This window comes from Seriola aureovittata, chromosome 21, assembly GCF_021018895.1.
Source record: "Seriola aureovittata isolate HTS-2021-v1 ecotype China chromosome 21, ASM2101889v1, whole genome shotgun sequence".
NCBI lineage: Eukaryota > Metazoa > Chordata > Actinopteri > Carangiformes > Carangidae > Seriola > Seriola aureovittata.
Genome location: NC_079384.1, coordinates 12,343,667 through 12,369,421, shown reverse-complemented (window position 1 = coordinate 12,369,421; position 25,755 = coordinate 12,343,667). Strand labels below are relative to the sequence as shown.

General features: G+C 39.5%; 4 protein-coding genes across 4 annotated transcripts; 2 read left to right on the top strand and 2 right to left on the bottom strand.

Moving 5' to 3' along the window:
* The first annotated feature begins 232 nt into the window (after positions 1–232).
* dnajb12b (DnaJ heat shock protein family (Hsp40) member B12b) lies at positions 233–5,513 on the top strand. Its single transcript, XM_056366502.1, has 9 exons — positions 233–563; positions 1,826–2,003; positions 2,105–2,250; positions 2,398–2,571; positions 2,659–2,729; positions 2,947–3,056; positions 3,600–3,772; positions 3,929–4,070; positions 4,194–5,513. Exons 1-8 carry the CDS (start codon positions 431–433, stop codon positions 4,048–4,050), a joined length of 1,107 nt encoding a protein of 368 aa, XP_056222477.1. The 5' UTR covers positions 233–430; the 3' UTR covers positions 4,051–4,070; positions 4,194–5,513.
* A 144-nt stretch (positions 5,514–5,657) lies between these two features.
* ddit4 (DNA-damage-inducible transcript 4) lies at positions 5,658–7,506 on the bottom strand. Its single transcript, XM_056366503.1, has 3 exons — positions 7,350–7,506; positions 6,893–7,109; positions 5,658–6,787 (listed from the first exon to the last, which is right to left on the bottom strand). The coding sequence occupies exons 2-3, from the start codon at positions 7,071–7,073 to the stop codon at positions 6,288–6,290; spliced, it is 681 nt and encodes a 226-aa protein (XP_056222478.1). The 5' UTR covers positions 7,074–7,109; positions 7,350–7,506; the 3' UTR covers positions 5,658–6,287.
* Positions 7,507–8,953: 1,447 nt separating this feature from the next.
* Positions 8,954–11,683, bottom strand: anapc16 (anaphase promoting complex subunit 16). The gene is made up of 4 exons (XM_056366253.1): positions 11,524–11,683; positions 11,134–11,287; positions 9,735–9,809; positions 8,954–9,639 (listed from the first exon to the last, which is right to left on the bottom strand). The coding sequence occupies exons 2-4, from the start codon at positions 11,273–11,275 to the stop codon at positions 9,530–9,532; spliced, it is 327 nt and encodes a 108-aa protein (XP_056222228.1). The 5' UTR covers positions 11,276–11,287; positions 11,524–11,683; the 3' UTR covers positions 8,954–9,529.
* Positions 11,684–11,837: 154 nt separating this feature from the next.
* ascc1 (activating signal cointegrator 1 complex subunit 1) lies at positions 11,838–24,726 on the top strand. Its single transcript, XM_056366252.1, has 10 exons — positions 11,838–12,120; positions 12,614–12,716; positions 12,806–12,903; positions 12,996–13,174; positions 13,487–13,620; positions 14,380–14,499; positions 14,619–14,743; positions 15,403–15,476; positions 17,596–17,740; positions 24,437–24,726. Exons 1-9 carry the CDS (start codon positions 12,006–12,008, stop codon positions 17,710–17,712), a joined length of 1,065 nt encoding a protein of 354 aa, XP_056222227.1. The 5' UTR covers positions 11,838–12,005; the 3' UTR covers positions 17,713–17,740; positions 24,437–24,726.
* The last annotated feature ends 1,029 nt before the right edge of the window (positions 24,727–25,755 follow it).

Sequence of the window (25,755 nt, the reverse complement as noted above, 5' to 3'; positions counted from 1 at the left end):
TGATTGTGTGTCTCTTACAGGCTGAAGGTCTAGTTCCTGTGGGAGCGGTAGGGGGCCTTTAACATATCTGTGGCCAGGGGCCCATTGTCTCATAAACTGCCAATGGATTGAGGTGATGTTGAACTGAGGAGGCAGTTACAGATAGGCCAAAATGTATGAGGGTTAATAACATCCATAGCTTTTCACATTCATGACCTACATTTGAAGACGATTTGTCTCCATCTAGTGGAGAAATGAGGCAGCGCAGGGAGCCGACGCTGCCTTCACATTCCCAAAATCTCCACACACATGCGAGCAGCAGCAGCAGCAGTCGATCTCACAGCTGATACATTTATGTCACCAGCTGACACCATTTGCAGCATCCACATGACGGCATCAGCAGGCGCCTATATTTACTTCTGGTCCAGTTAGCCGCTGCTGCCCAGCTGCAATGGAGGTAAACAGGGACGAGGCGGAGCGCTGCATTGACATTGCAACTGCCGCGTTAACGAACGACCAGCCGGAAAAGGCGCAGAGGTTCCTGGAGAAGGCGCAGAGACTCTTCCCGACAGAGAAGGCCAAGGGTGAGTTAAAATGGCCGTGCCGGAGTAAAGGGGAGCTTCAGCTGGGGAGGTAGGTACGCAGCATCATCATCATCACCTGCAGCATCACCTGCATCCCGGATGAGCTCTGCAGCGCGTGCAGCCGGGGCCTGTGATAGCTCACTAGCTTTTGTGCAAAATACTGGCTACTGCATGTCATAATGTTGTCAGTGCAAGACAAATGAAACTGCCCCTGTGGTAGCTATTGCTTATCAATTAAATATCATGTACACCCCCTCAACATGAAGCAGATAAGCGTGTCAGTGACAACACTTGTTATCGGCTGCTTTTCCATTAGACAGGCCCAGGCTAGCTAAACATAGAAAGTCAGTTAACTACAGAGCAAGAGAGGGTGAGAGGGACACAAAGACCCCTGAACGTGTCATTACTCTGTTTATTGCAGGGCTGAACAATTAATCCAAATATTAGGCCTATTGAAATATGGCAAAGTGCAATATCCAATTTGCAGAAGCTGCAGGTCACAACATACCATTATAAATACAGCATTGTGGTGTTACAGAGATGTCCCATCCTACAAATACTCCCAGAGTGTGAGGAAACATGCCTGTTTGGTACAGACCCCATCAAAGATCATATAAATATTTATTTTTATTTTTTTCAGTGAAAATAAATTTCAAAAATACCCACTCAAATTGTGACCAATATCACAGTCACCGTATATAATATATAATATAATATCCCTAGACCTACCGTCCCAGCTCCCGACCAAGAGATACAATAATATATGTATGATACAAAATGCAGAAAAGGGAGAAATACACGCACTACAGAAAAAATTATGTGTATGAATATGAAGTTTTGAGCACTAATGTAAAGTAAGGATGCTTCCAAAAACAATGTTAAACACAAATAGTTTTAATTTATCAATTAACTTCTTACAAAGTGCAGTAAATAGATTAAAAACTTTCAGTTTAAGGCTGCCACAGTTTCTGTTATATAACATACATCATCTAACTGCTGTCTTTAGTAGGCCATCTGGAAAAAGGGCTCACATAAGCTACGCCTACCTACAGTCTATTGTGATGTAAATGTGCTTACTACAGCATGTTACCTACTAATGCCGAGTATTCAAGTGTAATATGCCATGATATGTACTCTCCGTATGTAACAGGACCTGCCTGGTTAATCTGACCATTATCAGAGAGAAATGATCTTTCAGTCGCTCCCTCTCTATTCCTGAATATATTTTAATTCTTACAACATTGTCTTTGTATTGGTTCTAGTACTGCTGGACCTCATAGCAAAGAATGGATTTATACCCAGACAAGGCAGCCACTCAGAGTTCAGCGGGTCCTCGGGCCCTCGACAGCGACAGACCCCCAGTGAGAATACGAGACCCGAGGAGAAGCCTTCGGACACCTCAAAATCCTACTCGGCAGATCAGCTGGATGCTGTGAGGAGGTGAGGCTGATACTCGCGTACATCTGGTACTGTTAGAAGGAATAGTTTTCTCACTTTTTTATATGCAACCTGACATTGAGAGTCACGTGATCTCTACACAGGATAAAACAATGTAAAGACTTCTATGAAATTCTCGGGGTCCAGAAAAACGCCTCCGAGGACGAACTCAAAAGATCATATAGAAAACTCGCTTTGAAATTCCATCCAGACAAGAATCATGCTCCGGGTGCTACAGAGGCATTTAAAGGTACTGAACTTTGGCTCATCTCTCCAGTTGGTGACGTTAATGCAGAAAGCTAATTAGAAGCTATAATTATAGTCAGTAAAAGTGTCTTTTAGCCCTTCTTTCTGATGCTTAAACATAATTTGACTTTTGAATTTCCCTTTCCAAAAGCTATTGGGAATGCATATGCTGTTCTGAGCAACGCAAACAAAAGACAGCAGTATGATCAATGTGAAGAGGAGAGGAGACATCCTTCAAGACATGGTCCAGACGATGGGAACTTCGAGCCAGATATTTCGCCTGAAGACCTCTTTAATATGTTCTTTGGAGGAGGTTACCCGTCAAGTTAGTGTCACCGTTTTTTTGTTTTCATACCAGGTTATGCTGGTCATGATCTGTCCATTAACTGCTACATATGCTACATTAATCCAGGTAATGCTAATGTGTACACTAATGGGCGGATGCGTCATCAAAGGCGAGAGAGACGAGAACGACAGCGAGATGTGAGTTTGGTGTTATTATTAGAGCTCCTGCAGACTGCAGATATGCACATGATGTAATGTTATTGTTAAACAGCAGGGGGAGACATTGAGTTGTCTGTAATTTTACCTTCTTGAGATGCACTCTGCAATATGCAAGTCTTTTCATAGATTCTTTTTTAACCAGACAGAGGGCTGGGGAATGTTTCTGAATCAGCTGTTGGTGATGTTTTCTTCGCAGGGAGGTCTTGCTCTCTTCGTGCAGGTCATGCCCATCCTCATCCTGGTTATTGTATCAGCTCTCAGTCAGATCATGGTCAACAGCCCCCCCTACAGCCTCAGCTTCAGGCCGTGAGTGCTGATCCCTGCTCTGAAAGCCTGCCTAAGAAGGATGTTATTAAACACAACTAACTGTTGTTTTTTGCAAAATTTGCGAGGGATTTAGACAAAAGATTATCTAGATGTTACATAAAATTCAGCATAATCCAACCCAGGTTTTTTCCATGATGGCTAATTATCAGATTTTCATGCAGTTTTTTTTGCACAAGCTGGCAAGCAAAGAATGCTGCGTGTGTGGAAATGTCACTGATTTATAGATTAAGCAGCAAAAAAATAGATTTGCTCTCATAGTTCTTGAAGTTATTTTAAGATAGATCCATTATATTGACTCTTCAGTTGCTTGTTTGATTTCTTGATGCTGTTTCAGTTAGTTCCAAATAATCATGTTGTCTGCCTTTGTGTTTCAGATACACTTGTGTAGCTTCTGGCCCGTACGTGAGCCATTATCAGCCATGAGTCATGTTAACAGAGACAGACGGTGCCACATCTGTCATCCCTGTCGCTGTCACATGGTCACATGATATGTCTCCCACACTTGGTCCTATCTTTCTGCAGGTCAGCAGGTTATACCCAGAAGAGGCTGACGGAGAACCTGAAGGTGCCATATTATGTGGGGGAGCAGTTCTCCAAAGAGTTTGCTGGAATGAATCTGAAGAATTTGGAGCGGACGGTGGAGGATGATTATATTTCTAACCTTCGCAACAATTGCTGGAAGGAGAAACAACAAAGTATGTTTGCCAGGAAAACAAATCGTGCTTATTTATTTATTCATCCATGAATATTGACTGTTGCTTCCGTCATTATCAATTCTGGGGAAAACGATTAAAAACATATTCAGATTTTATTTTGTATCTTTCATGAATTGTTCCTGTTGTTTCCTGCAGAGGAGGGCATGCTATACAGAGCCCGCTATTTTGGAGACACTGATCTGTACCAAAGAGCACAGAGGGCTCGCACACCGAGCTGCGCCAAGCTGTCCGAGATCACAGCTTCATTACATGGTTGAAGCTGCTTCCATAATTCAAAGCAAGTTCTCTAGACTACGACTTTTTTTTTTTTCATTTCTTAACACTTTTTTTTTTTTTTTAGTGGCTACCTGCATGTTTTCTGTCACTCATTGTTGTCTTGTTTTTTTCTTGTCGTCTCCAGAGTTTCCAGAATCAACACAAAAGATGACTGGCTGTAAATAGATGAGCTTTACCAATCTGGAGACTGAAGATGACTCAACAAGCAACACAAACAGACCAGCACCAATCTGCATCAAACTGACCACACGAACTGGTTGAAACTATGAATTTTAGTATGTGAAAATTCAATGTAATCTAATATAATGTTATGAAATGGAAAAGCCACTTAAAATAGCTTGTCCTCCTGACAACATACGGGTTTGGAAAAAAAAGCAAAAAAAACAAACTCTCCAAGCCCAACTTTTGACTGGACCGCTGTGACGCTGGCAGAGGTCACATTATGGTTTTTTGCGAGAATGCAGTATGAAAGCAGAGCTTAGTGAGGTTAGATATTGTCATACGGATCACATTCATGTAGCAGTCGAGTAGATACCACAGCAAAAGCTTCCTCTTTCATTTTATGCAGTCAGATCAGTGGGGGGGGGGGTGAGTTTTAGGGAGATTTGCTGATTTGACTTCAAATGCACATTCTGAAACTATGCAGGAATAATGTGAAACCTCTGATGAATATACACTCATGTCTAAGGTTTGTCAGACATACGAACACTGAGATTTGTCGTCTTCTGCTATATGTGTGTGTGTGTATGTGAGATTATTAGGAGATGTCCCTTTACACTTTGCCTCCCTTAATTGTATTAAGGATAGAATTATCAAATGTAACTTGATGGCACTTCACAATAAATGCCAAGAGAATGAGAGACGTGCCTACCCACAAAGTGGGGCTTTAACAGGTTGTAGTTTTGGAGCGTGATGTCTCATATGTTGGAAAAAGCAGTCTTTGTCACACTTTTTAAGTTTATAGTAGGCTATTTATTCTCTGTATTATTTATCTTAAAAAAAAAAAAAAGGATTATCAAACCAGTACAGATCTTGCTCACTTTTTCCACCATGTTTTTACTCCCAGATGAAAATAAATATGGATGCTTAAAACGTGTTGGAAGTGGCTCATGACTCCGAGCAGAACGAGAACAGAATGTGGAAATGAAAGCTCAGTCAGAAACATTTAGCGCATAAGAACTACCGACTTGGCTGGACCGACTGAGACGGGGAACTGGAAACACGGCGCTTCACACGTTTTAGAGCAGACGTGCAGCATGTGCCCGGCAGGAACTGCAGCGTCACATTCTTTCACGGCAAATGTACTCAGCTGTGTTTGGCAGATGTTGCACCTCTGCAGTCTGTTTTTGACTTGCGCACTTTTCGTCAATTTTGTGCATGATATGGCTGGCTCATGTTCCTGTCAGCTGATCTGTGTGACAATACAGCTGAATATTATTCCTCAGTTTCCCATTATTTCTGTGTGGGAGAAAAACTTGTTCTTTTCATAATATCCACAATTTCCATAGGAAACGTGAACTTGGATGTAAAACTGCAAATGGATCATTTGAATCCGACAGATTTCATGAAATAAAAACAGAAAAGAGAATTGTTAAAAAAATAATTTATTTGCAATCATGAAAGTACAAAAACAGTGCAATGTTATGAGTATTTGAATATCAAATAAATAAAGTCAAAAGCAAGACTGATCTACACAGATACAGGATGAAGTTACATTTGAAATATTAGCCACAGCTTACACTTATACTGCACAAGGCAAGCACTGGTAAGCCTTTGCTCTTGAATTCAAGCAGTCACTAAGGTCCCTAATGGTATGCTTATAGTACAATTCATCACTTGGAGTACAATTCAGTTCATTGCCTTGTAAAAAAAAAAAAAAAAAAAAAAGAAGAAAAGAACACAATAATCTTCAATGACTATAACCATATAGCTAGCTGCCATCATGTGGTTTCAATAGAAACTGAGGTACGCACTTTAATACTTGCAAAAATGCCTATTTACCGGATATAGCATGATGGTTATACATTTGTAATTTCAAATCTGAATGTCAATGAACAGCAGCACGCTGCTGCAGGTACCATAAACTTCAACTCCCTTACATTAGGAACAATTGGCAACATCATGACAAAGTCCATCCTTGCACTTCAGAAGGCATCACACATACAGTAATAGTAATAAGGCCCTTCTGTGACATTAACTGGGCGGCCACTCGCACTTCTCAACATTCCTCAATGAGCAGTTCTTCAGAACAATACAGTTTCTTCTTTATCACACAGAAACCAGTACTAAGTTTAATAGCTTGTCTCACTACTGGAGTGGAAGCGGACTTTGAGCTAAAAAGTCCTTGGATTTTGGGCCACAGCCCCCCAGACTCTAGCCTCAACACTAGAGTCAGCTGAAAGGTGGGGACAAGGTAGGGGTCCACCGATAGCTGTCCCATGCTCTCAAAGACAGCCCCTTGCTCCACACAAAGGTCAATGAGAGCCCCTCTTAAACCGCAGGGCTCACTAGCTGCCAGGTGAAGGAGCTCCTGTCCGATGTGCTCCAGGAGTTTCTCGGGAATGAGCAGCTTGGTACATCGTAAGGCGCACTCTGAGTCTTTGGCTTCTCTTAGGCTTCGTGCGATAAGGTCCACTACTTCTTTCAGGATTGTCTCCTCCATTGGATTGTAAAACAGGTCTTCATTGGAGGGAGACAGGTCGCTGGAGATGTCTGACCCTGTTGAAAAGACACACCTGGTTAGAACTGCAACCATGCATGAAGACGAGGATCAAATTCACATCTCCAATAAAGACTGTTAGATGCATTTGCAGCACTGCTTACCTGAGTCTGAGAGATCACTCCTGCTGCCATTGTTGTACCCCAGCTCAATGCTGCTGTTGGAAGATGTGCTGAAATCCGTCAATCTTTGCACCAGCTTGCCCCAGGACAGCCTCCTGGGGCTGCTGTCCACTGGAGAAGGGGGTGAGCTGCTGGTATCAGTGGGTGCAGAGAGAGCAGGCATGTTTGTCCTCTTTGCAGTTGCTGCTTCTGTGGTCAGCTGTTTATGAGGAAACAAGAACAACAGATGAGCACTGAAAACTCGGGATGAACGACAGTAGCTAACAGTAAAAATACACGTAATGAAGACACATTTTAAGTTAAGCTGGTTTAAGAGTGTATGAACAGCATAAGTTTACAGCAAGAACATCTTTGTTTGGACGTAGCTTGCAGCTGTTTAACTGTTCAAATTAGCTACAAAGCTAGCAAAAAAAAATGTTATATTTGACATCATACTTACAGCTTCTTCTAAAATGGCGCTGTTCGAGTCCGTTGTTCTCTTGTTGAAGACAGTTATTTGGATGGTTATTGTCTGCTAAAACAACTGTCTGGAAACTTCTTACCCCTACGCTCGCACTATCTCACACCAGCTGCCAAGCTCTGCGATCTGTCCTGCAACAATGTATATATAGGAGCTGCTAGGGCCACGCCCACGCCCCTCCAGTCAGCCAATCGAAAAGGGAGGCACGCCATCTGACCTGTATCCTGCCTGGTAACATGCCAGCAGAGAAGGACAAATACTAGGAAGAGATGGGGGGATGGGGTGATGAATAACAGATCCTAGCGTTATGGAAATGTACAGGGACTTGCCTGGGCTTGCAAGGATCATATTGTATTTCTTTGTTTAATATCCCGCATAAGCATAAATAAATATCTCTGCTGTGTGCGCACTCGGATTATTGACTGCATTGATTAAAAGTCCGTGCAGGCAAGGCTCAGCTGGTTCAGTGTTGCAGTGCACATTACGTCACCTGTTTTGCTGAACCATTACATCAGATTTTTTCATCTGCCACAAAGAGATGCAAACACAGTCAGCTGCAGCTGGATACTTGATAAAATGCTAATATTTTATGTCCATAAAGATGTATGACAGGCATTTATCTTCCAATAATGAACAATAATAATAACAATGAAAACATGCAGGAATATGATTGCACCAGAAGCTGATACTATTGAATTATTTCTCTAGCATTTATTATTGTTTCAAATATGTTTTGGTGCTATCAAAGAAATGCTGCATGAAACAATTGTAGTGCAAAGCAGAAACCATTGCTATGTCTTTCTGGCAGCTCCATACTGTACCTGACATACTCAATGTTTGCTCAAAGAAAAGTTTTTGGAAAGCTGCCAGACATATGCTGCGTTGCTACACGTGAGTGGGATGGACTGTATTTTATGTCAGGGAGGAACTGAAAGACATAAACACGTGTAGGCACAGTATGTTCTGAGGGGGATGTTATGAATTGGAGTCATCATTGCAAAGTTTCTGTTGGGGGAAAAAAAATGTTTGTTCCTTTTTCTTTTCTTACATAGAGAGAACATCGACTAAGGTTACATTCCTCTGCAACTCAAGGAAAAACACTAAAACTTCTGAGAACTATGAGCAAACAACTTGTTAAGTTAAACAATTCATTTTAGAACACACTTTCTAGGAAACTAGAATGAACAGTTATAAAATGAACTATTGAACTTTTAGAAGGAAATTTAAGCTCCAGCTAGAGGTGTGTCTTCTAATGTCCAGGGCCGTCCTCAGAGCAGTACATTCTGTACGTTCCCACCCCTCATTTGTTTCAAAACACTCATTCCCCAAGCAAAACACCGAGATCTGCACGTTTCCTCACTGTACACAGTGTACACACCGCAGAGACTTGAGGTGGAAACAATCACATCAGTGAGTTTCAGAGGAACATTTTCAGCGACAGATATGCAAATTGAGACAACGGAAAACAAAACCACACAAAGATTTAATTGTCTAGCAGCAACATAACAGAAACGAAATAGTAGTTGTGGGTTGGGACTATAAACTATAAAACACCAAGAAAAACAAACAGCAAGAGACCCAAGAAATGTCCAAGTATGACTTTATTTACAAGCTCTCTTTGTTTTCTCTCAGGGCTGTTGGAACAAGCAGCGATGAGGACCCACACAGAGAGGAGGATAGACTGAACAGGCACCAGGTTTTCAGAGTTATGAGTTACAGTGCAGCCATGTGAAAACACAATGCCTCACTTTAAGAGATTAATTACTTTACCAAATATATTTTTTTTGCCTGAGGCTTAGCGCAGATTGGACTGGCAGAACACTTTGTCTTAAACCAGCTGAAAAATCTATTAACAGCCTATTACAAAACTTTAAATTGCTTAGTTATTAATATAAGATTTTTTTTTTGTTGACAAGGGTTTATTATGGTATGCTGGGTCAAATATAACAAGCTGTTTTTAAAAAAGCAAACCATACTCGTACGATCGTAAAAGTGACAAAATAATACATCTCACATTCAGTATCTCCAGATAACATTTCACATTATATCGAATAAAACCATAGAGGAGGAATATAATTTATGAACTGATATAATCCGTCTCCTTCCCTTTTCCTTATATTTGGCTGATTTATTAACCAAAGGCATCTTGATCTCTTTATTTATGACGGTGTAAATCCCAATAGCTGTTCAATGGGTTTGTACCGCCACTCATCTGCTTCCAGCTCCTCCACCAGGCTTGCAAGTTTCTCCATTCGAGACACTTGTTGATCTGGAAGAAAACAAAACAGTTACTTAATCAGGACACCAGTCTTCATTGGACCAAGCAAAAATAAACAAATTTTGCATGTACCGTTACTGGCTTACCATGTTTAACCTGTTTGAGTGTTGAGGCAACTTGGTAGCTGAATACAGACTCACATAAAAATCTGTCAGATCCGTCTAAAAAGAAACACAAAATAGTTAAGAAGTTAAATGAAAAGATTTCTTTACCCTTGTAAATATGTCAAAATGAGGCTTTTGAGCTACTTTAGAAAGAGAACTTCGGGTTAAATATTATGTAAATTCAGCATTATGTAAAAGGGCTATTCAGAGTTTTGAAATAGTTAAATACTAATGACACAAAAACAAGAAAACAAAGAGGAACAGCTTGAGACCTTCAGCATGACTGCAGTCCTATTCATTACTTTGTTGGTTGTTTTTAACCTTGCCGCACTCTGCTGCCAAGCTAACCACGTTAATTAGTGTATTTTCAGCTACATAGGCAACAAAGAAGGAGTAATAGAACCAGATGGCCTTTCACTCCCATAAACACATCCTATGTGCAGGAGCAATGAAGATGTAGTGAATGAAGTAAAGTGGGTGGACAAGTACACTTGGCTGCTGGCTTAACATTAGCTTTGGGTAAAGCACAAATACACATGTTCAACTAGAGTTTGGCTTGTATGCATCAGTCAGAAAAACAGATGCTTACGTAGCTCTGTGACTTGTCCATAAGCCTCAGCACTGAAATGATGATGAAAAATTTAAAATGATGATTGCAATTGCATGACAGCCACACACTGTCAGGGACTAACTTATTTGGCCCAGTCTCTCTCTATGTAATTGTATGATTTCGATATTAATTAATTTTGTTTAAACTTTATTTAATCAGGTAGTCTCACTGAGAGTTATATCTTTTAAGAAAGAATTGAGAACAAGGAAAGCATTCAGACAAACATACAATTAGCAAACAGAAATAACACAACTAAGACACATCTAATAAAAACATCACAAGAGTCATATAAGACATCCAACAATAAAGGTCAAAAATCTCCAACGGGTGTAAAGCCCTCTAGTTTAAGAGTGGTTTGCAGTTCATTGCATTTAAAAAGGTACAAAGCCCCTAAAACCCGTTCTGCCAAGATTAGTGGGTAAATAAGGAATATCTAAGGTTAGGTATTTGCTGGGTCATGCACTGTAATTGCAGGATTTCAATGTTAAAAAGAGATGTAAGGTGGTTTGGAGGTGTACAGTAAAAGCTTTATAAATGAATATCATGAGTTCATTATTTCTTCTTGTCTGTAAGGAAGACCACCCAACTTTGTGATACAGGGAATAATGATGAGTACGAACTTTGACGTTAGTGATAGAACATAAAGCACTATGATAAACAGGATTCAGCTGAAATAATGATGGGACAGTATGAAAGCACAGAATGTCTCCATAATCAGGTTGTTGGTAAGAGAGAGATAGCTTAAGTCTTAAGCTGAGTGTCTAATCTTACCTTCCATCATTTCACCTGCTCCTTTGGGATATGTGTACAGGACTTTCCTTGGGGGTATGAGCTCTGAAGCACTGAATCCAGAGCCAGTGACTGAGCTGCCACTCACACCTCCCGCAGAAGAGGACGAAGAAGACGCTGCCATCGCCTTAGGAAACTGTAAAAAAAAAAAACACACACACTAAAGGCTGAGGAAGGCAGTTGAGCTTAACCAAACCAGCTTGCAAACGTTAATGTTAGCAGGTTTGAGGTACAATCAACTGCTACAACTACTGCGTGGCTAGCAAGAAAGCTAACTATCCTGCTAACACCAATGACGACAATAACCATCCACCGTTAGTTATTAGACACAACGTGGAAATAACTAACCTGTTTTCTAACAGTATGACTTACCGACGGTATCCCAGTGAATCTATAATGACTTTAAATCCACGCAGTTGTTTCTGTTGTTTGTTTGTGTAGTTGGCTTCCTTCTAGTTTACGACAAAGACAGCATTTTACGTTTCAAGCGCTGGTGTGCTCGCCACAGATTTCTAGACGATGTGGATAGATCGCTAGCATCAGTTTTCACAGAGTGGATGTTTATTTCCGTTTCTGGGTCTACTAACACGCAGCCAACGTACCACTGATATGTGAACGCCAACCGACTTGAACGTTACGACGCTGAAGTCAGACCCCGATTCGACAGTTAAGGGGGAAGGGAATCGGTCCCTCCCTTGGCAACCGATTGGGAAGCTAACTTCAGCGTAGTAAAGTTACATGTACCAATAAACTATATTCAAATAGCTAGCTAGCTAAACTAGCAGTGAGCTACCCAGACACTTATCTATATTGTTACTTAGCTTAGGTTTAGCTAACGGCATCAAGTTTACATTATGGAGGTTTTACGTCCAACTATTATCAATATAAATGGAAGAATGTACCGAAAAAATATCATTAAGGAAGAACATTATGAGGAGGAAGAGGATTTCTCCTACATGGGGCAACAAGGTTGGTCAAGTGTTAACAGCTAGAATACATATACTCTTGCAAGTTTATTAGATACATTGCTAAAACGAATGCAGTGTAATTCTGCTGTCCTGCAATAAATGCCCCCATTAAAGTTATAATGTTCAGTTTGTGTTTAAACTGTGTTGATTCAACTATATGGTTTTGGTGGCAGGAGTCTGTGGTGCTGTTGAACTGTACTGTATTATACAAAGTATCTGTGTCTGTCTGTTGTTTAGCCTACCCTCAATGATTTGAATGGATTGGACAAAATAGTAGGAACACCTGTCAACATAACGCATTGCAGTTCAACAGCATTACTGAATACATCCTCCATAATGAACATACAGTTTGAACAAAACCTGAACATTAAAACTTTGATGAAGCAGAATTGAATGCAGGTCTGCTGTGTCAGACTGCGTTAGTTGCATTAGACTACGATGTTGTCAGGCTGTAGCCACAATAATATAATAAGTTTGTGATTTACCATATTTAGAGAGTGAAGACCTAGCAGAAGATGAAATCTGTGATACCCACTCAATTGATAAGACTGAAAAAGGATACCGCTGTGCCATTGATGTCCCAAGTGTTCTTTACAAGTGAGTTATCTACAAAATGCATATGAAGTTTTGTTTCTAAGCAGCGTAATGGGAGTCCATGTTTCCTTGTTTGCTTCGTTGTTCCTCAGATACATCATTGGGAAAAAAGGAGAGACACGCAGACGTCTAGAGTCTGACACAAAGACATCTATCAGCATCCCCAAACAAGGAGTGGAAGGACAGATTGGTGAGGATTAAGAGCAAATCTAGCCATCATAAAACAGAGCAAGAGCATGCTTTGAAAGGATTTTCTGTCAACTTTCTTCCATCTTCTAACAGTTATCACAGGTTCCCATAAAGCTGCAGTCTCGTCTGCAGTCACACGAGTTGAGGTCCTTATCGAAAGTTTCCGGAGAAAGCAGCCTTTCACGCACTTCCTGTCATTCCCTCTCAATGATCCTAAAGTTCAAGAAGGATTCCTGCAGTTTAAAGACGATGTGTTGCAGCAGTGTTCACAGGTACATAATTATATACCATATCCAATTTCACAATAAGGAACTGTGATTTCCTTTTATTTTCATTTTATTATTTTCCATTTTGTATTACTTTACTTTTGCTATATTTTTATTCTTATTCTTCTGTGATGCATTTGTGGAGAAAACGCTAAGACACATTCTTTGTATGCTTGCTTGATTTGGAGGCAGTATTGAAAGAAATGTAAATATGAATAGTGAAAATGAGGGGCAGTGACGGCCATGTATTGTTGTAGATCAACACATCATACTGTTAATAAATGATATGTTCACAAATTGTTGTAACATCATGTGTAGGATCATGGAGTAGAGGGAAGCATCTTTCAGAACGCTGCAAAGCTTCACCTGACAATCGGCACCCTGGCCCTGTTAAATGAGATGGAAGTGAGAAAAGCATGTGAACACCTCCAAGAGTGTCAAAACTTCATCAGGTAGGGGCCGGACTATGTTATTATATCATACTAAGATTTTAACCATGTAACAAAAAAATACTGTCTTCATTTGAGATTAAAACAAGACTTAATGAATGAATGAAATTACTGCTTTAAAGGATAGGATGGTTGATATTCTATATTTTGCTTATTGTTACAAAGCCCATGAAAACAAAGAATGAATTAATTCTGCTAACAAGTATTGCCTCTGAAGCCAAAGCTTGATATAACTTCCTTTCTATCACAATACACCATTGTCTGACAGACATGTTCTTTCATTACGATCAACATGGACACTTCAGTATTTTCTTAGTAAATCCCACATACACCTTTCTGCTGCTGTAAATACTCACTCGGGCACCAAATCCACAGTTGAAAGTAGTCCCCAACAAATACAGTATTTACATCATTCATGGGATTTGCTAACATTAAGAAAAATAAAGATTATCACCCGCTTGATCCTTAAAGATAAAGATTGTATTAGATGTAATTAGATTGGATTTGATTGTGTAGATTAGATAAGGTCACAGTTAATTGTGAGATTCTGCTAAAAAATCTCTGGTTTTACAAGCCAGCTCTGTTGCACATACACAGCACAATAAGATTTCACAGACAGCTGCTGTGCATTCCGTCATTTTGCTTAACCCTTGGTGTAAACACATCAAAAAACCATAAAAATAAATTGTAGAGTCAACCCTAAACTATAAACCTGGTGTGTGAGTGCACCGCATGAGTGTGCTTTGTGTTGTCTTTCATCAGGAACATCACAGAAGGAAAACCTCTGCTGTTGGAGGTGACAGGTATAGAGTACATGAATGATGACCCAGCCATGGTGGATGTCTTGTATGCCAAAGTCAATGTGAAAGACAGATCTGACAAGTGAGTGCAACCGCAGCAAATCCTGTGAAGAAACAAATCAATTTAAAAGGTTGACACATCAGCGTTTAAAAATGTTCCTGCTGCTTGAATCTCTGTTTCTGTGTTTTTTCACACTTTAGGTTGCAGACGATTGCAGACCAGCTGGTAGAGCACTTTGTCTCTAAAGGGCTGATGGTCAGAGAGTGGGACAGAGTGAAGCTGCATGGCACTGTGATAAACACGCTGTTCAGAAAGGACTCCACAGGTAAAAACATTACATACACATGATGGGCTAACCATCACTAATGCAAACAGCATCTGAGCCTGTAGCTTGTGTGAAAACAAACCTATTGACCTGCTGTGATCGCATTGGTAGCTCCTACCCTGAACCTATTTGCAAATGTCCCCTTATTATCTTTTTGGCTTGGACGGGAGCTGCAGTGACGACAAAGCTGAATCTTGAACAATTACAGCTACAAATTCCTGTGGAGTGGCAGCATAGGGCAGCTACTTCTGTGTTTGGCCACAGCTCTGTTTATGTGCACAAAGCAGCGTGTTTTCCAAGTACCGTGACAATGGCTTCATTCATTTTTGCCATGGATCAAGTCCAGCCCCAGTTTTTCAAATTTGTACTGGGCTGAGCAACAACACTGCTCAAGAGAAGGATCATGTCACTGCTGACCATGTTTACCAGCATGAGGACACATCCTACTAAAAATTCAGTGTTTTTTTTTCTCCTTAGTACCTGTTTCCCAAGCTAATTTCACAAACTAACTGATCTTTGTTCTCACTTTATTATTGTACTACAACTATAAAACTGTATCAGGAAGTAAACATGTTTATTTGATCAAGAGATAGCATATCTGTATTTTTTTGTCCTATGCTTTATTGTTGAGCTTGTCTTTTACTCTGGTGTTTTTCCAGTTGAAGACACAGGCGGCCCAGGAAGACAAACCATGAGCGATAGAGAGGCTTTTGATGCCAGAAACATATTAAAGGTTAGAGGAAATTTACCCTTGCCTGCCTTTTTAAATGACAAAATTATAACCATCCAGACTTGTGCTCACTGCTTGACAGCTGCTCTCCCACATATACCAGATAACAAACTGCGTATGAGGATTTTTAAGTAGTTTTAAGCTATAGTCCAAATGAACAACATAAACATGGCTTTACTTAAAAATTCCTTAAACACCCTTTATTTGATCATTGTGATCAATTCCTAGAAGTGCAACCTAAAATGTGAAAACATAGCAAAGGTAAGCTATGAGAGAAATGAGAAGTGGTAAACTAAAACATTCATGGAATTGAACTAGATCTCTGTTGCTTTATCAAATCAGCTGCAGTGATATTGCATCATACTGATCCAACTTTGTCTGCATATTCCACATACTGTATTTGGGTTTTTCAACTGTTCTTGACATTTCCACTGCTTTTGGAGTCCCACTGGGATATGTGAGCTTGCCAGCTTATAGGTCTTTAAACAGAGAGATGTAGGTCTTTGGTTAGAGCAGCACAGAAGCATGCACAGAGGATAATCAAGTTCATTTGGGGGCTGATTTCGCTCTTACCGAATATTGCGAAAGGTTTCGAGCTGGGACTAAATAATTATGTTCCCATATCAGGTGCAGCGTTGGCTGTTTAATTAAATGATCTTCTAGAAGCTAGTCATGGTTGCCTGGATTTCAGAACAGAAATAACATTGATGACTGTCTCCTCCTGTCTGTAGTAGTGGGGGAACACTGATTCGTTCTAGTTTATTATGAGCATAATGAGCAGTTATGAGATGGTCTGTTTTGCCTAAATCTCCCACATTGTAGGTTCTACTGAGGGCAGTACATGTCATCAGCCGTCATTACAGTGTTGTTTCTCTCTAGGTCCTCTGCTGTGTGACAGACATTAGACTCTCAGTATTCATTATGGCAAGTACATGTCAGCTGACAAGTCAAGGAATTAAATATTATGTTAGGCTACATAAAAATGCAAAACTTGCAAATTAATGATTGAGGAAGTGATCAAAACAAAGGTCAGGCAGATCTACTACACAGTGACATGAAGTAGATAGTCAGTTGTGAGTTCATTTTCCTTTGTTGATGAGTAATCTTTACTTTGAATCTTCTTCACAATCAATCCTTGTTTGTTTAACATTCAACACAAAGTCCTAAAGTATTGGATTCTAAAAATCTATTACGTGACAGTGAAAAGTCTGAAATATATATTTATGCTAGAGAAGAACTAGTTTGTACGATGCTGCTGTCCGAAAAGCGTTTACAATTGTTCTGAGCAGCCACAGTTGAAGGCAGAGTGAAAAGAGAGAGTGAGGGCGAGACACAAATATTGTTTAAGTATTGGGATAAGAGTGCATAATATGTCCTGGAAGGAACTCATAGCGTTACTTTCTGTTGTATAAGAAATAGTTGTGTAACCAATGGAAAAAGAGAGCTTGAGAGAGAAGCTTATTTTCTCACCTCCGCACAGCACACCAGTCGCTGTGTGAAGTGGGTGTGAGTGCGGATCGTTGGTTTCACAAAGTTATAGAAATTGTCGGACACAGCTCATCCAATTCCAGCATCAGAGAGGTGTCCTGACAAGCTTTTCTCCTGAGTGTACCTCTTCACAGTATATTGATTAAACCAGTTTTTTTGTCCTTTATACACCTATAAAGTTCAAAGAGGAGAGTTTTGATTGATTTTCTTTTTCAAAGAAACACTTAAAGGCAGACTATAAAATGTTCCAGATGTTTTTTCTTTGTGAGTGAAATTGACACTGCAGATAGAAAACTCTGAAATTCACCTTCCTTTCTTCTTTGATGCAGAGGTCTTCACTGTTTGAATACCAAAATCCTTGGTTTTCTTTTCTTCTGTCTGAAAATGATACAAGGTTGCCTAGCAAGTGCTCAGTCGTCTGTAACCATGGCAACGCCATTTTTGTGACTGACAGTTTATCTTCTTTTCTCCAAAGAGTTTAACCACTGGGGTCGACTTTTTAAATGTTTTCTAAATCATGCAGTTTTTTTTGCCTGTTATTGGGAAGATGCATTAAATGTAATTCAAAATTTGCTAGAACGATGATGAAGTTTTGTATTATTGAAGCAAAAGACATTTGCTGTTTTGATTACAGAAATTTGGTGCTTATCGTTTTGGAGAGTTTGAGCTGAACACTGTTCTGCTGTCCCAGAGATATTCGACAGACTGTACGGGCTACTACACCTCTGCAGGGAGCGTCAACTTCTCATGAGCTGCCACAGAGCTGAGCCTATTCTGAGGTAAGAATTTAAGTTAAATAATAAAGTAATAAAATTTCTAGTTTAGAAGAACACTGATTCAGACTCCTCTGTGTTGTCCAGTAGGTGGCAGTATAGGATTTTTAAAAATTGCAGATAACTTGCTACACCTGAACCTGTATCTGAACCAATTTCTCTGTTTTATAAAGTCCATTGAAAGCAGTTTATGGGGCAAAATAAAATGAGTGCAGAATGATTGAAATTTCAGACTGAAGCTCATTCTTTAGATAAAATTACATGCAAATCCATTCTGAAATACTCTAGGCAGTGGAATTTGTGTTTTTGTACTTAAGTCTCCAGACATTTGGTTCTCTTCAGGGAATCTGAGTCAAACAACATCAAAGTAAATGACAGAAAACATATTTTAATGGAAGAGAGAAGCAAAAAAAAAAAAACTTCACAGTTCACCCTACTTTTGTCTCAACAGAGAACAAACTTGCAAAGAATGGAAATGTTTCATTTTGCATGGGAATCCCAGTCAAATCGTGTTTCCTTGTAGGCAATGTTGTTCTGCTAGAAGAGGATCAGGGCTATAGATTTAGTTGATAGAGCAGCTGTGTGTATGAAATTGGATTGTTGACATAAGTTGAGTTAGATTTGGGAATAAGCTTTAGATCAGTCTTTTTACATTGTTATTTGAGATGTAACAAATATATAATGACCGACACTTTATTGAACACAGTGGTGAAATCTAAGTGTATTTATACTTAAGTACAAATTTTAGATACTTGTATATGAGTATAACCATTTGTTCAGCATAAACCTCCACTCATCTACATTTCAGAGGCAAATATTGTACTTCACACTCCACTACATGTATCTGACAGCTACAGTCACTTTATAGATCAAGATTTTATGTAGAAAACCATCTTATCTTTCTTTAGCCCACCCTGTATTTTTATACGCTCTGACTTTTACAAACAGATTGTAAGAGTTAAGCATTTTATGATTGAGCTCATGTGACATTCACAGGCACAAGTCATAATAGAAGTTTCAAAAATAAATTGTGAGCCAAACCAGAAAGCTTTTATAGCTGCTGAAACATGCTGCTTGAGTTTCATGCTGATCAGATCTCATCCACACACTACTGGATAATAAGTATTACCCATTTCCTTTCATCCCACTGCCTCATGAATGTGTTAATGCGTCACTGACATGATTTATTATACAAGCCTTGGTTTTCTTTTTTTTCCCAGTCTTCTTTATCAGTGCCCTTCCCACACGAGACGCAACCTTGTTCCCACTCCCGTCTGTTCAGTGTGTCAGTGAATACAGACATCGGACACAGAGCCTGGCCACTTGCTCTTGCCGTCAGAGCTTTTTTTTCAGCCCTACCCTCAGCTGCCGATGCTCTCTGCTTGGCATGCAGGAGGGCGGTTGCCGAGCGGCCAAAAGTTACACTGATGGAAACTGAGGGCACTTTTTGTTTGTCAGCTCTGCCATCCCATGCTGTCCACCCTTCCATTTCAGCCATGGCTTGATTTATTTTTTTCCTATGCTCCTGGAGCTGTGTCAATAACACCATTAGATGGGGACATGCAAATTTCATCATCGGAAAACAGCCAGCCAGCCAGCCAGCCAGCCAGCCAGCCATGCATGCATTGACTGTTGCACTGTCTGGGCATATAATTTATCTTTTCAGACCCAGAAAAAGGGCCTAATTATCCACTCCCTGTCTCCTGAGAGCATGCTTGTTAGTGGGTCAGGAGTACACATCCAGCTTAGTGCCACTCTCAGGTAACCAATACAGCAAGGTTTCTGTGAATTGCCAATACTATTGCTCATAAAAACAGAGAGAGAGAGAGAGAGAGAGAGAGAGAGAGAGAGAGAGAGAAGATGGTTTGCAAGTTAATGAAATTCACTGAGATTGTCTATCCTTGTATTTTATTTTATTTTTTTTTGGCAGGGACATGATTAAGGATGCGTTGGGCAGATGTCCTTGCTAATGATCGCACTGAAAACACACGTGAAAGACACATAAGTCATCCACAGACAGACTCAGACACTCAAGACAGATTTAATTTGTCAGGAGATTTCAATAGAAGATGTTCGCACTGTATGTTTATTTAAATTGGCATATGTGTTTGTTGCATAGATCAGGAACATATTGGATGATCAGTCACAACTGGAACAAGTCTAAAAAAGTTTAGTCTAAAAAATGTCAAATAATAGCGAAAAATGCAAAACATTTATAAGCACTGTACAACATTTAATAAAAGGTTTATAACACACTATAATCTAGTTGTATGCAGCTGTAAGAACATTTTAAGTGTTTTGTGCACTGTTGGGAACAATAATAACATCTCCTATGAAGACAAGACATTTACTGTATTAGTATTTATTTTGTCGTTTATACACCAGCATCCCACTATGGGTGTCCAAATGAGGAGTTATAGTTGATGACAGATGTATTAATGAACACACAACATTATAGTGTGTTATAGACCATTGCTTGAACATTTATATATTGCTCATAAATTCTTAAAGTGAAGTGAAAATGCATCTCATCATTTTTTCCAGAGCCCAAGGTGACATCTTTAAATCATTTCTTTTGTGTGACTAACAGAGGAAAACTCAAAGACATTTAATTTACAAAGATACCAAACAGAGAAAAGCAGTAAATTCTGACATTTGAGTGTTGATAAATGACAGAAACGATGATCGTTTCAGTTTCGTTGACACGATTATGCATTTTCTTCACATTCTAGTTCAATTTCCCCAGATTTGTATGAAGCAGAATGATTTGGATTGATTCTTGACTAAATCATGTTGCTATGCATGTCTGTGTGGGTGAGTTTGTTTAAACACTGCCCGACATACATCTCTTCTTCTTTTTTTTTTCTGTCTGTCCCTGCCACATCTCTCAGCCTAATTAGTCAGCTCTGTGCTTCCTGCTGTGGGAACTTCCAACATGACCCTTGAGACTTCGAGACTAGCATGTGTCCCTTTCAATAAGCCAGATAAATAAGACCTCTGTGTCTGTTCGTGTTACTGCTGACCTATTTCCTCTGTGAATTTGTGTTTCTGAATTTCTGAAGATCTGAAGAGACACAGGAGCTGGATTTTAATTAAAATGTTAAACAGTTTAGTTGTCTTTGCAGGTGTGTGTGCATTTGCTTGTTTACATGCACTGATGAATCAAATACGTTTTGAAGGCTGCTTCACTATAGCCACTGAAAACGAGCCTTTTACAATGTAAAACCAAAAGCTGGAAAAAACGTTCCAATTTATTTAGTTTTTCCAAAAAGTGAAAGCAAATGCAGTCACTTATATGAGCCTATAACATTAAAAACTTGCAGTGAACCATTCAGTAATGAGAATTCATATCATGTTTGGTAACTGCAGTCGTGTGTTATCTCAGCCAAGTATTGTTTTGGCCTCTATCCAATTTGCATATTTAATTTCATGCCCGTTTTCAAAGTAGCCTTTTTGATGCAGAGGCTGTTTGAAATAGGTCTTGCTTGATCAATGTCAAACTTTTTTTTTTTTGCACATTTTGAGGGTTGTGATATTCAGAACCACACTATGCAATTTTTCATAGTGTAATTAGAAATTAAGCTTTCACTCAGGAGGACTGACATTAACATTTGCCGGGAGAAAAAGATGGTGCTTGACAGACGTGGCCTTGTAATCAAGTAGATATGTTTGATTTGCATGCTGCGGTTTGTTTGAATTTCATGATATGTTTGGTTTGCATGAAATCGATTAAGTGCATAATAGCTTTATAAGGTAATGGTAAGTTTTACCCACATGTGCCTTAAAGCACGAATGTTGATCAGGTTCATTTTGCATAAAATATTTTAATTCAAAGCCAATTAAATGAAAGGAACAAACTCTTGGTATCATGTTTTCAAGCTTGAATCCTGAGTTTGTTTTAAGGAGGTATTTGATTGATCAAACACATCTATCCACGGGAAGTTACAAAGGTGCCCTATAAATGATCCAGCCAGACAAAGCCAACAAATCTTTCGAATTGAATATCATTAGCTGTGAAGTATGACAGCGTGCCTTTCTTTTGATTGTTCTCTTATGTTGGATGTGAATATCCAGTCAAGTGTCAGTGCCGTTTGAATTTCACACTAATCACTCTGTCACTAATGGCATGAGCGGCCTTGATGTACAGCCAAGGCTAGAGTATTTGAAATGTCTAATCTGTGTCTCCAGTGAGAAGGCAGGTGATCCCTGCAGCAGCTCTTTATCATTCAGAGTGCTGCGTCTGGAGGCTGCCTGCAGCTGTCCATGTCTGTTTACTGCTGGAGGCATTCACACAGGGAGGAGAGGCGCAAAGCCGAGTGTGTTTGAACAGCAGGTAGTCATTCAGAGCTGCTGTTTACTTTATGTACGCCACGCACAATAAGACTTTAAAATAGGGCTGCAACAAACTTTCATTATCCATTAATCTTTCTTACCTGTTTTTTGATAATTGTTTAATCTGTAAAATGTTACTACTGAAAAAGGCTCATGACAATGTCACAAATTGCTCGTTTTGTCCAACCAACCAATGCGCAGAAACAGCAGGTAGAGAAGTTACAGACCTTCACATTTGAAAGGCTGGAACTGGTGAGTGTTTGGCATTTTTGCTTGATAAATTGCTTAAATGATTGTTTTATGTTTTATTAAAATCTTTGGTTATCCACCAAAGTATCAACCGATACAAGCTGTTTGCATAGCAATGCCAACATAAAAGCTGTACAGGTCTTTTTTGGCCACTTGTGGGCAGCAGCAAGAGCTGCAGCAACAAGCTGCGTAAACAAAAATAAGAACATAATTGTCATCTTCTAGAGATGTGGTAAACATGGTGGCACACAATTGCCTGTATACACACCCAGCAGTTACGTAGCAACATTAGCATTCATAGCAAGTGGCGTCCAGTCGGTTTATAGAGGTTTTAGAGGCTGCGTGCTGCACCTGGAAACAACACTGAGTGCAGTGAGAGTGAATCAAAACAGTGAGGTTGCGGACCATAAAATGGAAACAATGAGCTGAAGGCTGCTAAAACGCTGCATAAAGCTGAGGGGAGCTGCAGAGTTGAGTGATACTTTTGTATAAGTCATTTAATCCATATTGATTGCTGCTTTAATGCATAAACGAAAACACAGGTTGATGATGATGTGTAAACACTGTACTGTACTGTGAGTTTTCTTTTGACCAACCTATCAGTTCAGCACAGGAAGTGATGGACTGTCACCATGATCGATTAACGGTTAATATGCAGAAGGGATGATTCACTGCTGTAAACTCTATATTTAAAGCTATAATTTATCAAACAAATCCTCAGCCTGACTTCCACTCAGATGTTTAACCCATCCACTCCAGTGGATGCAGTGACATCCCTTCACTTAATGCTGTTTCTTATTGGTAGGATGTAGAGTGAAACTGATGGGGATTTGACTCTTAAAGTAGTTGGTATAAGCTTCATAATACAGACTAAAAATAAATCATCTACTGAGACTGAGCTTGTCATGAGTTCAGAATTTTAGCCAGCGTCTGTCTATTGTGTACATTTGATTGAAAAAGGTGCAGAACTCTCTTCCACGCCTGCTGCAGCCGCCCGCAGAGCAAAACAGCAGCTACAGAGCTCGCACGCAGCTGTCAGACTGCTCTCAACTAACTTTGCACTTTTAATAGCTGTGTGACCCAGTTTGAATCCAATTGAATTAAATCTATACACATTTATAGCAGCTCCACTTACAGCTGTAAGTCACTCGAGATTACTCACTAAATGCGTCCCAATGTGGTTTATTCTCTCCTCAACTTTCAAAATAACTTCTTTTGATGGTTCTCCTATCCAGGAACGTGCTCTCAGGCTATATTTTTTTCATGCACACTTTACAGTGGTGGCACCTATCACAGGCAATAACTGCCTCACAAACAAGCATTGTTAGTGGCTGTTGTAAGAAATACATTTGAGCATATGTTTGTCTTTATTGTGGCATCAATATTTTATGCTTTAGTTTTGTTTTTTTGACCAACTTTTTCATTGTTTAAAACTTATATGTATAAATGCAGCAAGAACGAGAATAATACTTATACTAAGCTCCCCATCCTTGCGGGTCCATAATATTAATAAATCTGCATGTTTGCCTCTGTACAGAGTCTATACACTCTCATATAGCACATTTCCATAAATATATGCACATACACACATAGTGAAAGATGTAGCTCTTTATGGAAGGAAAATGTCACAAAGTAAAATATACATAATTACTGATGCAGAACATTATACTTAACCTTCTAAGATGATAAATAAAATTTTCAGCCATGTCTGTTGCTTCTATTAGTGACGCAGTTTGAATAAAGGCATAGAAAGAAAAACATTTAACCTTTTCTATTTTCTTATATAAACTGCATGTGTCGCTCTGTATGTCAGTGGTTGTGAAGTACTTAAGTAGTAGATTAATTGTTTCAGTCATTTATCAAGCAAAAATGCCAGCTTCTTGAATGTGAGGATTTGCTGCTTTGTTCTGTTTAAGGTCGTTGTAAATTGAACATCTTGCAGATTTGGAAGGTTGGTCGGACGTCACCTCTGACTTTTGGAAATTGTGATATTTTATGTACTTAAAAAGGTCAGTTTATTAAAAAGCAAACACCACATTAACCATTGATGAAAATAAGCGTCAGTTGTTGCATTTGGATGCTTTAAAGTACAAATATTGATCACTGATTATGTATTTGCAGGTCATTGATCAACATGGGAGCAGGAAGTGAACAGAAAGTGTTCACCGGTTTTGGCTGATGACGGAGCACTCAGCGGACAGTAAAGCACTTTGGGAAACCAGTTTCCACCAGATGATGAACATGAATGGAATTACAACAAAGAGATATTTCATCTTTGCTGAATCTTTTGTTGAAATGAGCTGGGGGAAATTACCATTTGTTTGGGTTGTTTTTTTCCTTCATGGTGGCGGAAGGTGCTACATTTTAATATTCTGTATAAATTTGACAGGAATAAATAACTGTGCAAAGCATCCACCCTTGGCCTGTTGCAATTAATTGTTGTGTACTGGGAATTCCTGAAGCGATACTTACAGAGTTGTTACATCATGTGAGCATATGTACAGCCTTGATAAGCAGTGAAGCTCGCGTTGGGCCTCACGAGCTGTTTGTAAGAAAGAAAGGGATGTGCTGTGTTCATATTTGTAGACAGCAAATATTTATAGATAAGCAAGCCTTTAAATTTTGCTGCAGTCTTGTCTGATGTTATTCAAATGAAGCATCCACCCTGTACTCCTTTGTGTAAACTGATTATGCTTGGAGGAACAGGATAGATAACTTTTTTATCAACATCTGCCGAGAGACGAACTGGAGGAACTGATTACATCAGTTAATCCATTTACAATTAAAAGCACTCTTCCACAGCGTAACTCCGATATGTAAAAGAAGCTGCTCCACAAAACTTGTTTAACCTAAACAAGTTGTGTGGATCTGCTTCCATGTGTAAAAAAAAAAATAAGGCTGCACATTTTTGTCTTGCAAATCAACTTGGAACATTATTCCAGGGGAGTTATATCATGTGACAATATGTACAAAAATAAAGTCAACTCAAGCATTAAAGCTCACTTTAATCTGAGTCTGTAAAACCAGGAGTATGTCTCATGAAACAGGGTCAGTGGTTAAGGGTTAACTTTAACTCACTGGTTCCAAAACTCTGAATCATGTCCCACATCTACATCTCTGATTTACGCACTGATTTCAAGTTTTGATTCTTGCCGGATGGAGAGTCAGTCAACCAATCGCAGCTTCTTGGTGGGATCAACAGTGGGGCAGACATCTTCCTACAAAACTTGCCAACTGCCTTGCTTCATTCATGAAAAAATGTATTCTCTGGAATTCCCTGTCGGTATTTTAAGATAAATATGTCTTTACCGTCATAAATTTGAGCACCTTTAACAACTACAAAAACTATTTTAGCATTCAACAACAACATTGCATGGCTCTCAGCCTCCTAAAGGTCTGTCAGGGCCTCATGGGAGCATGAGAGCTGTAGTTGAATGCTA